The sequence below is a fragment of the Microcebus murinus genome, chromosome 10 (assembly GCF_040939455.1).
Source record: "Microcebus murinus isolate Inina chromosome 10, M.murinus_Inina_mat1.0, whole genome shotgun sequence".
Lineage (NCBI taxonomy): Eukaryota > Metazoa > Chordata > Mammalia > Primates > Cheirogaleidae > Microcebus > Microcebus murinus.
The window spans coordinates 66,973,981-66,986,821 of NC_134113.1; the positions used below are offsets into that span (position 1 = coordinate 66,973,981).

The following is a 12,841-nucleotide window of genomic DNA, read 5'->3' on the forward strand; positions in this document are numbered from 1 at the left end:
TACATGTTGTCACACTAAAAGTGAAATCAATCTAACCTAACCTAGAAGGTCAATCAGCTGAGCCATTATAAATCTCAGATGAAATCAGGCATCAGATTTGCAAATTTAATTGGATTCTAGAATTACTCTGCAGTTTTTAGGACCAGCAAAAGCAGAATTCACCCTCCTAGGGGTAAGGTTAGCAAAAGTCCCAATGATTATCTTCCTCTCCTAGATCAATGCCAAGTGCCATCCAACATTTCCTGCGCTGCCACTGCATGTCTGAGTGCCTCATTCAGAATGCATGCCAATGCAGTTGCCTTTCATGACCTTCCCTGAGTTATATCATCAGTCAGAACCCTCCCCTCAGACTCTGACACCAGGTACAGCAGGTACAGAATGGGGAACTCATTTGCCTCTCTCCATTTTCTAGCACTGGTATCTTGCACAGACCATATGGTTTTTAATTTAAAGTATCCCAGAAACAGACCTTATTATCAAAAGCGGATTGAAAAAAATATGCAGACAAGTCAAAATACTTGCATTAATGAAGTCTGATGAATTTACACGATATCAAGAGAAGTCTCCAAAGGCAGAAGTGCACATCAAGCCTATTTCTTCTGACTCATTTCCTCCGGAGAAGCAGCTTAGAATAATTCAGGCAAAAGGCCATGCAATAATTGCATCTGTAACAGGAAGCTGGTGGAGAAGTAGAGTGGGAATTGCTAAGTTAAACTCTACCTGCAGGGCTTTCGTGGGGAATCACATGGCATGTTTTTTCTTTCCCACTTAGAAAAAAGACAAAATCTGTCTTCTTAAATTTTTACTTACAGAAAAAATACCAGAAGCTAATTTGATGCTTTTATATACTAATTAGAGCAGACTAAAAATTATTTTTTACATAATATTAACAAAAGTTATATATTTATTTTACACAGTAAAAATACACTTGAAAAGATTTTAGTTTTGAGTAGCTTTTTCTGCCAAATAATTCTTTATTTTAGAGACAGGGTCTTGCCCTGTCACTCAGGCTGGAGTACAGTGGTCAATCATAGCTCACCATAAGATTATACATACAGCAGTGCTTGTTCTAGTTGGCTAAAGGTCCTGTGTGTTCACGAAGTGGCTAGGCATAATTGCAGTCACCCATTAGTGTCAACGCTGAACTTTCCCCCTGTATGTATCCCTTCCTTTCTGCCTGGAAAAGACGAACTAGCTTTAAAACAATCAAAATGAATACTTCCCGAAACTGGGTCAGAGACAACTGAGGTGTGTCCTGGATCCCTGAGGCATGGAGAAAAAAAGTGACCAAACAGGAATGTGTCAGGAAGATATCAGAAATTAAGGAAGAGGGGAAAGGAGGAAGAGGAGGAGGAAGGAAGGGACTTAAGGAAGAAGGAAGGAGGAAGAGAGAGAAAGATGGATGGAGGGAGAAGAAACCGGAAAAATGGTGGGGGAAACAGTCAACAGTAATTAAGAAAGGAAATTAGCCATGAGGAAGAAATAAGGAAAGGTGATGATATTTACAAAAGAGTATCTAGGATAAAGAGAAAAATGGCTGCTCTGTGTCAAATTCGGGGTTAAATGTAAGAGGCAGAAATTCTTATAAGTTTATTCTCATTTCTTTTAAAACTCCCCAGTGTCTCTGGAAGATGCTAAGGAACCAACTCATTATTTTAAGAACTGGTAAATAAAATTTAAAAAAACCAAAGGAATCAGGGATTTATCCAAGGATTTATCCTGCTATTTCTATATGAACTGTACTTTAGGGTAACTACATAGTTGGGGGTGAAGTTTCTCTTTGTATACGTAGTCTGGCCAATAAATGAAAAGGTGAATAACATATTAATAATTAGAATATCACCATTTTGTAAACTCTGATGATATAATCCAGCGGTCCCCAATCTTTTTGGCACCAGGGACCAGTTTTATGGAAGACAATTTTCCAAGGATGGGGTGAGGGAGGGGAGGGTGGCAGAATTCTGCAGCCCTGTCCCTAACAGGCCAAGGACTAATGCCAGTCCATGGCCCAGGGGTTGGGGACTGCAGGTATAATCAGGTTTGCCACAGATTTGAAGAGAAAGAAAAGAACAGGAGAGGTGCTAAGTTTATGGGGAGAGTGGTCAAAATCTTTTATTTATACAGCTTTCAAACCCCAGATGGTTTTCAAAGCCTCTTTTTACACACATGATCTTGTTCCATCCTTTGGAAAAAGCAGCTCACATTTCCTTATCCCCATTTTACAAAGAAGTTGAGTTCACGGGCTGACTTACCAAAGAAACAAAACTACCAGTCTGTGGCTAGCCTGAAAGGGTGGTCATATTTTAAAGATCACCTGAGAGAATTCACTGGGAGTACAGTGACATACCAACTATTTTCTTTCTTTCTTTTTTTTTTTTCTTTTTTTGTTTTGAGACTCTGTTGCCTGGGCTAGAGTGCTGTGGGGTCAGCCTAGCTCACAGCAACCTCAAACTCCAGGGCTCAAGCAATCCTACTGCCTCAGCCTCCCCAGTAGCTGGGACTACAGGCATGCGCCACCAAGCCCGGCTAATTTTTTCTATTTTTGGTAGAGATGGGGTCTGGCTCTTGCTCAGGTTGGTCTCGAACTCCTGAGCTCAAACGATCCATCCACCTCAGCCTTCCAGAGTGCTAGGATTACAGGCCTGAGTCACCGCGCCCAGCCTATTTTCTTTCTTGAAAGTAAGTTTTCCCCAATATGTCCAAATGTACAAAGCAATTATATAAAGGGTATTGGCTCCTCAGTTAAGAATTGAACTTTATTTTCACACTCTCCCTAAAATGACATAGTCAGATAGCAGGTTGGACCCAATAGAGGACAAAGTTATAAACATTTAGTGTCCAAACAGCATCCTAAAATGAAACACTCCTTGACCAACTCCTTGGCAAACTCAGCATTGACCATATTCCCACTTACCGATAAAAATTTATCAAGTTGTGGTTTTAGAAGCAGATTCAAAGTAAGCAGTCTGCAGAAAATATGCAGATTTACTTTTTTTTTTTTTTTTTTTTTGAGACAGAGTCTCACTTTGTTGCCCAGGCTAGAGTGAGTGCCGTGGCGTCAGCCTAGCTCATAGCAACCTCAAACTCCTGGGCTCGAGTGATCCTTCTGCCTCAGCCTCCCGGGTAGCTGGGACTACAGGCATGCGCCACCATGCCCGGCTAATTTTTTATATATATATCAGTTGGCCAATTAATTTCTTTCTATTTATAGTAGAGACGGGGGTCTCGCTCTTGCTCAGGCTGGTTTCGAACTCCTGACCTTGAGCAATCCGCCCGCCTCGGCCTCCCAAGAGCTAGGATTACAGGCGTGAGCCACAGCGCCCGGCCCAGATTTACTTTTTTAATTAGTGAAACAGACTTTACAGATCATCTCATTACTGTATTTAGAGGATAAATCTTAGAGTAAAAATGACTTTGTTTCTTGGCTTGAACCAAAATATGTTTTTTTTTTTTATAATTAGAAAACTTTATTGAAGAGCTAAGGAAATGATTAAAGTATCAATATTGAATCTTCAAAAGCTTCACAGTACCGTCTATGACAGTTACAGAGTGATTTATGAATTTATGTTGTCTCAGGTTTTCTTAATGTTCACATCTGCCTTCCATTCTTTATAAATTCTTTTTATTTTTAAAAATATGTTTAAAAATAAATATACAATTCAAATATGCTCTGGGCGAGAATTGGTTATTTAAATATTGTATACATGCTTTATTTGCACCTCTCTCCGTGTTCCACTAAAGCATATATTCTTTTAGGTATATGACTGTATCATTAAGGCTAATGGTGGTTTAATCTAAGGAAAAAAAATACATGCACACCAAAGAATATTTTTCAGTTTCTTGACAAAACACAAAAGGAAGGAAAAATGATTTGACTGTTTTGTTCCAAGGGTTTTCAATTTTTTATGTAAGGTCAATGTTGTAAAATCTGTTCAGATTTTTACAGAATCTGAATGAATAAAATGCAGAGGTAAATCACTACTTTCTATTTAAAGCAAACTGGCTTTTTGCAAATCATATGACCTTTATTAAAAAAAATAAAAAAAAGAAAGAAAGAAAAGAAAAGAAAGGAAAAACATGTTTTCCCCAGAAAACAGGCCAGTGGGTTCCTATACCAGGCAGTCCACAATAGGCGGGCAGGCTTCCTATGCGGACTTAGAGGGGCTCTCTGCTCTCTGCCGATGTTGCTGGTGGCATGCTTGCTATGAAAGCCCAGGAAAACAGTGGCTCCATACAATCACAAGCAACAAGACTGATCTGACCGTTACATCTTACACAAGCTTTGAAGGAACTATCAAGTAGTAACAACTCAATTACTCTTTGTGGCTTCTTTTTATTCTGAATCAATAACCTAGAAGTGAAGGTCTCCACAGCCCATTATGCCTTCGCCGATCCATCTACTTCCCCATGAATACCTACTGAAGGAAAGGGATCAGGCAGCATGTGCTAAGATGTGGCGCTGCTTCTAAACATAATTTGTAGGAGGCAGGCAGGAAACCCGAGTTCAGAGGTGCTTAAGTACTGAGTTGATTACTCAACAATAAAGAGATCTTTTGAATGCACACTTGATTTTTAACAAGTACAAGGTACCGAGACCTTGATTTTGATTTTATAAAAGTAGGCTACATTACATGAGTATCTAAAAGTGGCTGAAAAACCAAGAATGCATGCTTTTCAGCCCAAAAATAGCCAAGGAGTGGAGCCAAACGTGAACATACATTTCAGCAGAAAAGTGATAAACACAAAGCCAAGCAGATAATACGCTGAAGAATGAAGAAACCCCACATGATGGCTTATGCTGACTTTGTAAAACAGAGTGAAAAATTCAAACTTTATAAAGGTGAAATCAAATGCAGTTAGGTGTGTAGATCACCCCACAAGAACCCACAGCTATTAAAGTTGCCACAAGGATCTTCTGAACTGTTAAAACCTAATGTTGTGCTATCAATCTGATATACCTTCAATATCAGTAACTGACAGAAATTTCTCACCATGATCCTAATTTTGGCATCAAAAATATTAATTTGTAGGTCAGAAATCATAAAACAAATAATTCCATGTTACTTTGTTAATTTATGAGATAGAAAACATACAGTCCTTAATTCTAAAAAAGCCATTTAATAACTTATCCCAATTACTCTTCCAGGAAGGAGAAGAGAGAGGGTGTTTGGAATTTCATTAGAACACAATGTTTAGAACAATAAAAAAACATCTGGAAAGAAAAATCAAGGGCCAATAAATACTCAATCTACATGAAATACAGGAAAATAGGAGAAAACACTGAAACTCTTTTACTATGCCATGGAGATACATGGTAGCCCATGACCACTTCCTAGATTACTCTTTGGATACTTCATTCAATTGGCTTTAATTGCTTATAAAGTGTGTAACACGATTCGGGAGGATTTGTCTTTAATCTAGCTCTGAAAGAAGAACGAGTAGATATAAACTCCAATCACAGGCGACTGTCAATCATTAGAGCGATTAAGAAGTTTCTAGTCTTCAAAATCTTTCACCCAAATCACCTGCTAACCTTTGGATCCAGGTTTCAGACTTGCAAACACTTTGGGGTTCTTAAGGGCAAGTGAGAGCTCATTGAGGAAGGAAATAAAGTGTGAGTCTCTCTCAGATTTCTTTGACTCAAAAATGACAACAATGGTAAAGTGGGGTTCTGGGCGGGTGAGGAAGTAGGTGCTCTGCACTTTGTCATCATAGAAGTGGACCACTTTCTCCAAGCTGTTCAGGTCAGAAGTGCGGTCCGTCATGATCATGATGACATTGGGCCAGTGCATGACAGGCCTGTCGCTGGGCAGAGATACCACGGCTGGATACTGGTCCACGCCCTTAGGGGCCTCTCTGTAGGAATGTGGGTGGTGATAGCCATGACCTTGAAAGCTCTCAGAACCTCGGTTGTCAAAAATTAAGGACACATTGGCAGCGTCGTATTTCCTGATGAAGCTGGAAATCTTTCCAAAAAGGTCCGGGTTAGCTTTTGCAGTCAACGTTTTCATTTCTGAAGCAGTCGTCTGTCGGCTCAGTGCCTCGTGAAAGTAAAAGCTAAATTTGGCAAGGAGCATGTTTTTGAGTTTCATCAGCCAAAGGAAAAGGTGTGGGGGCTGCACGGCCTTCTGAGACTGCCCTCCAAACAGATGTTTCTTGGTCTCCCGCTGCTTCTCAAAGATCTGGCCCCAGGTCTGCAGCTTGGTGTGAGCACTGTGTAAGTTAACCAGAGACGGCAGGAACTTCCACTCGGAGACCTGGGCCTGGGCCTTCAGGAGATGACTCAGGACATCGACCTCCAGCTGGAAACCGCTTTCCAAAGGACTGAGGATTGGATGGTGAAATCTAGAGGGGGAGGGGAATTAATAGAGATAAGTGGAAATGTTTCTCCACTTGTAACACTGATGTTTTCTACCCTCAAAGAAACAGTAAGGCCAGACAAATAATATTACACTTGAGGGCAGGGAAAGGAAAGATGAAAGAATTCCATGTTGATTTATTTAAAAATTCTAATATAACTTCACCAGTTCAGAACTATGTCAACATTATATTCTCCTATGGAAACAGTCTGGTGTTTAAAAAAAAAAAAAAATGAAAGTGGCTACCTTCCTTCCAACAACAGAAAAGTTGTTAGCTATAGTTCATTTTATTTATTCTGGGAATTGCATGACTAACATAATCATCAAAACAAGGCATCCTCTTTTCAGTGGGGTCCTAAAGAGGCAGAAGTTAAAAAAAAAAGGTCACTAAAACATCTGTTGAGTGTGTATATACTATATACATGAGTATATATAATATATACACACTCATTTAATGTTCACAGTGTATCTATGAGGTATTTATAATTAAACCTATTTCACAGATGAAAGTACAGACTATAAACTTATATGAAAAACAATAGATAATAAATATTTATTAAAGAAATAAAGCATTTACCAGATAGCGTAGTTCAATCCTAGCCCCCAAATTCCTTTTATATTTAATCATGATTAAAAACAAAATGGTGGCTTAATATGAAATAGCTGGGCTGAGCATGGTGGCTAAAGTCTGTAATCCCAGTATTTTGGGAAGCTGAGGGGGGAGAATTGTTTGAGGCCAAGAGTTTGAGACCAGCCTGCTCAACATAGAGAGACCTGTCTTTACAAAACAAGCAAACAAATAAACAAATGTAAACAAACAAATAAAGCACTTAGTCCAACACGGTAATGCATGCCCATAGTCCCAGCTACTTGGGAGGCTGAGGTGGGAGGATCACTTGAGCCCAGGACTTCAAGGGTACAGTGAGCTATGATTAGGTTACTACACTCCAGTTAGAGCAATAGAGTGAGACCCTGTTGAAAGAAAGGAAAGAAAGAAAAGGAAAAGGAAAGGAAGGAAGGAAGAGAGGGCAAGCTACCACTTGAATCCTTTTCCATTTATCTTAGAAAAAAACCCAAAATCCATAAAAAGGCCTACAAGGCATTGAATAATCTGGTCCTTTCTCAACTTGAGCCACACTCCTACTATTTTGACTTTCTCCAGATATTAAGGAAATAATTGAAAATGCAATGATAGTACAGGAGGTCAAGATAATAGTGTGATTTCCCTTCCATTTGTCCTAGATACAAGCGTTTTTTGTTTTTTGTTTTGAGACAGAGTCTCGCTTTGTTGCCCAGGCTAGAGTGAGTGCCGTGGCGTCAGCCTAGTTCACAGCAACCTCAAACTCCTGGGCTCAAGCAATCCTACTGCCTCAGTCTCCTGAGTAGCTGGGATTACAGGCATGTGCCACCATGCGTAGCTGATTTTTTCTATATATATTAGTTGGCCAATTACTTTCTTTCTATTTATAGTAGAGACGGGTCTCACTCTTGCTCAGGCTGGTTTCGAACTCCTGCCCTCGAGCAATCCGCCCGCCTCAGCCTCCCAGACTGCTAGGATTACAGGCATGAGCCACCGCAACCGGCCGACAAAAGCATTTTTAAGTTTCTGACTATGAGCTATAGTAAGAAATACACTTTATATTGTGACCAAGTACATACACACAAATGAATAAGTTTTATTTTATTTCATATTTACTCTTGCCCTATACAATGTACTCTTGATATTTTCTACTATATATATGTATTTTTTTAAATCAGATAAATTTTATAAGCCATGGATTGCTCCCTGCTGTTTGTAAAACACTGTTCTACCTCACGTGTAAGGGTAATATTGAGGGGGAAGAGGACAAGATGTGGGACTGCCCTCTCCTCCAAGCACAGGGGGGAAAGCGCAACTGCAAAGGCCCTAGGCAAGTGAGAAACCTTGTTCATCAATATTGTACTTCTTCCTGACTCTTCAGGTCTCTTCTTTAGTCACGTCCTTAGAAAAGTCCACTCCCAAACTGGGTCAGGTCCCCCTATATAGAGAACACCTGTCTTCCACTTTAGTAGCTTGACCGTGTAATTTATCATGCAAGCTGAGACAGATGGCTGTCCAGCTTTAAGCTCCACCCTGAGCAGAAGTGCTGCCTAATCCCTTCACTCCTTTATCTCTAGAATACACGGCACAAGTAGAAAAATCAGTAAATGTGGTGACCAACTATGCTAAGATTTGAATCCTAGTCTCTGCCTCATTGATTCTGTTGTTTCTGATCTGAACGAAGTTCTGTAACAACAGGATAGAGTGGCTAAGGAGAGCCCTTCTGTAGGGACTGCACAGAGCTTGCTTGCTCAGCTTTCCCTTCTGAGAATTGCCTAATACGTGCCAGGCCTGGTGCATGCTCCTTCATAAGAAACCTATATCCAAGGCCTTTACCACTCTTCCTAAAGATCCAAAGCACCTGCAGAGGCTGCAGAATCATCTTAGCAAGAGACCACATTTTAAAGGTAAAGGGAAGAACTTGCATTTACTAAGCATATCTTATGTTTCAGGCACTATGGCAGATGATTTACAGCCCTGAGCCCATTTAATTTAATCACGTCACTGTTAATGAGACAGACATTTCTCACACAGCTCTGTTTTGTCTCCTGGAGAATAGGAAACTACTGGTTATTAATTAAACAATTAGGAAAAAAATCATCACAAGTATGTCTTCTAAAAGGGGCTTTAAAAGGATCTATTTAAACACTAATTAAAGGGATTATGATTAAGACAGCCCACACTAAGTTGGACACTATAAGACAGAAACTGATCATGTGATAAATAAAATGTAGTTATTCAGGTGAAAGTAAACACATTGTTTTCATCTATTACCCATATTTTATATCAATGTACTTCAAGATGGAAAGCGAAAGCACTGGTGAGGTTAAGTCTAATAATAAACTCAAAAAATCAGAAAGGTAATCAGATCTCAAATCTTCTAGCACATGTACTTAATTAATTTGGACTCTTCAAACATTACATGTTTTGGAAATAAACATTAAGAAAGTTAAACACACACAAAACCCCATTATAGCAGAAATCTCAAAATCTTCAAATTGTAACAAAGGCTTCTACCACCTTAGCCTTTAGGCTCCTTGACACTTATGAGCATTAAGTACCACAATCTTCTACAATTATGGCTATCAGGAAAATCCGCCTAGGAACTATGCACACAGTAAGATTGGTAATCATATGAGATTGGAGAAAATTCTCCAATAACACTACTGTTATTTTTCTAGTGCTTTCCACTGGAAATCATCATATATTCCAATGCTTTCCTTAAGAGGACATGAATTCCCTGTACAAACCTTCAGAAAGAATTCTAAACAAGCTCTTCCATAACATATACTAAAAGTGTTTAAATTCTCAACATTTATTAAAGATAAATGTGAATGTCGAAGCTATTTTTCATCCTCAAGAAGAGCTAAAAATTTATGTTAATGTTAGTCTGCCAAGATTTAGAGATTAGTATTATGATGTATCATTTCCCTGTTTCTACTCTGCTGTGTGCCTCATAGCTATTCACAACTCGTATTACAGGAGGGTCTGTTAAATGGTTGTAATTCAAAAATATACACCTAAGCTATGACAGCAAGCTTGAAAGAGTCTGAACACAGAATATATTAAGAACTATTTGCAGGAAACATCTAAAGAAAGAAAGAAAGAAAAGGAAGAAGGAAGGGAAGGGGAGGGGAGGAAAAGGGAGGGAGGAAGGAAGCAAGGCTGCACAGAATAGACGAAAATATAAAAACAGACACATTTGTATAATATTCTAATGAGACATAAAATTCCACTTCAGAAACACTACCTTTCTCCTTCACAAATCCACACCATGGAGTTATTTCCAAAAGCAGTATGCTGGTCTCATGTATGTGAGAAGTCAGAAGCCCAATTAAAAATAAGTATGGCTCCCGCCTGTAATCCTAGCTCTCTAGGAGGCCGAGGCGGGCGGATTCCTCAAGGTCAGGAGTTCGAAACCAGTCTGAGCAAGAGCAAGACCCCGTCTCTACTATAAATAGAAAGAAATTAATTGGCCAACTAATATATATGGAAAAAATTAGCCGGGCATGGTGGCGCATGCCTGTAGTCCCAGCTACTTGGGAGGCTGAGGCAGTAGGATTGCTTGAGCCCAGGAGTATGAGGTTGCTGTGAGCTAGGCTGATGCCACGGCACTCACTCTAGCCTGCACAACAAAGTGAGACCCTGTCTCAAAAAAAAAAAAAAAAGTCTATAGCACAACAATGTGAATGTACTAAATGCCAAAGAACTATACACTTAAAATGGTAAATTTTATGTAATATATATAACTTTTTTAAAAAGCTGTAACAACTTTTTATTTAAAACAACTAGTTTATTAGTTCTTAGATACCAGTATTTTATTTTATTTTATTTTATTTTATTTATTTATTTTTTTTTTGAGACAGAGTCTCGCTTTCTTGCCTAGGCCAGAGTGAGTGCCATGGCGTCAGCCTAGCTCACAGCAACCTCAAACTCCTGGGCTCAAGCAATCCTCCTGCCTCAGCCTCCCGAGTAGCTGGGACTACAGGCACGAGCCACCATGCCCGGCTGATTTTTATATTATATATATTAGTTGGCCAATTAATTTCTTTCTATTTTTATGGTAGAGACGGGGTCTCGCTCAGGCTGGTTTTGAACTCCTGACCTTGAGCAATCCGCCCGCCTCGGCCTCCCAGAGTGCTAGGATTACAGGCGTGAGCCACCGCGCCCAGCCTATTTTATTTTATTTTTTTGAGACAGAGTCTCGCTTTGTTGCCCAGGCTAGAGTGAGTGCTGTGGCGTCAGCCTAGCTCACAGCAACCTCAAACTCCTGGCCTCAAGCAATCCTCCTGCCTCAGCCTCCCGAGTAGCTGGGACGATAGGCATGCGCCACCAGGCCTGGCTAATTTTTTCTATATATATTAGTTGACCAATTAATTTCTTTCGATGGGGTCTTGCTCTTGCTCAGGCTGGTTTTGAACTCCTGCCCTCGAGCAATCCACCCGCCTCAGCCTCCCAGAGTTCTAGGATTACAGGCGTGAGCCACCCCGTCTGCCCAGATACCAATATTGTAAAGATATAAAAAATTAGCCAGAGGTTTGCCCTACTGGACCTTCCATGGTAGGAGGTATTTATAACAAAGTAGAAACTAATACATTTATAATGAGGAATATATTTAAAATAATAGTTTAGAGGAAGGAACAATTCCTTTTGGTCAAAAGATTGTGGAAGCCTTAAAGGAGATGGCATTTGAATTGAACCACATGCTTGAAGGCAGGTAGGAACAGCTAAAAGGTGGAAGCAACCCAAATGCCCACTAACAAATGAATGAATAAAGAAAATGTGTGGCCGGGTGTGGTGGCTCATGCCTGTAATCCTAGCACTCTGGGAGGCCGAGGCAGGAGGATTGTTTGAGCGCAGGAGTTCGAAACAAGCCTGAGCAAGAGCGAGACCCCATCTCTATTAAAAATAGAAAGAAATTAATTGGCCAACCAAAAATATATAGAAAAAATTAGCCAGGCATGGTGGCACATGCCTGTAGTCTCAGCTACTCGGGAGGCTGAGGCAGGAGGATCGCTTGAGCCCAGGAGTTTGAGGTTGCTGTGAGCTAGGCTGATGCCACGGCACTCTAGCCTGGGCAACAGAGTGAGCCTCTGTCTCAAAAAAAAAAAAAAAAAAAAAGGAAAGAAATAAAATGTGATATATACGTAAAATTGAATGTTATTTAGTCTTAAAAAAGAAGGCAATTCTGTCACAATGCGGATGAATATTGAGAACATTATAGTAAGTGAAATAAGCCCATCACAAAATGACAAATACTATATGATTCCACCTATATGTGGTATCTAAAGTAGTCAAAGTCATAGAAACAGAAAATAGAATGGTGATTTCCAGGGGCCAGGAGAGGGGGAATTGTTGCTTAATGGGTATAGGGTTTCAGTTTTACAAGATGAAAAAATTCTAAAGATCTCCTACACAAGAATGTGAATACATTTGATACTATATACTTAATAAGCATATAAATAAGTATATATAAAATATACTTAATACTTAACTATACATGTAAAAAAGGTTAAGATGGGCCAGGCATAGTAGCTCACATCTGTAATCCTAGCACTTTGGGAGACCAAAGTGAGAGGATCACTTGAGCCCAGGAGTTAGAGACTAGCCAGGGTCTCTACAAAAAGTAGAAAAATTAGCTGGGCATGATGTCACATGCCTGTAGTCCCAGTTACTCAGGAAGGTAAGTAAGGCAGGAAGATCCTTTGAGTCCAGGAATTTGAGATTGCAGTGAGCTATGATCACAACCATTGCACTCGAGCCTGGGCAGAGTGAGATCCTGTCTCAAAACAAAACAAAAAGGTTAAGATGGAAAATTTCATGTTTTTGTTTTTAACCACAATTTTAAAAAGGAAGAAAAAAAAGAGTAAAAAAAGAATAGGCAGGATTTAGCCATGTGAAG

The 12,841-nt window shown here is 39.7% G+C and overlaps 1 protein-coding gene across 2 annotated transcripts in view; it reads right to left on the bottom strand.

Moving 5' to 3' along the window:
• The window catches only part of KICS2 (KICSTOR subunit 2), a 20,753-nt gene continuing 7,912 nt past the window's right edge, over positions 1-12,841 (bottom strand). The window contains exons 3-4 of one of the 2 annotated variants that reach the window (XM_012782382.3): positions 5,534-6,345; positions 1-678 (exon numbers count right to left, since the gene is read on the bottom strand). In XM_012782382.3, the coding sequence (XP_012637836.1) occupies positions 605-678; positions 5,534-6,345 (886 nt within the window). In that variant the 3' untranslated portion in view covers positions 1-604. Of the gene's footprint in view, positions 679-5,102; positions 6,346-12,841 lie in introns of those variants that run through there. The other variant, XM_012782381.2, reaches the window with a different exon arrangement.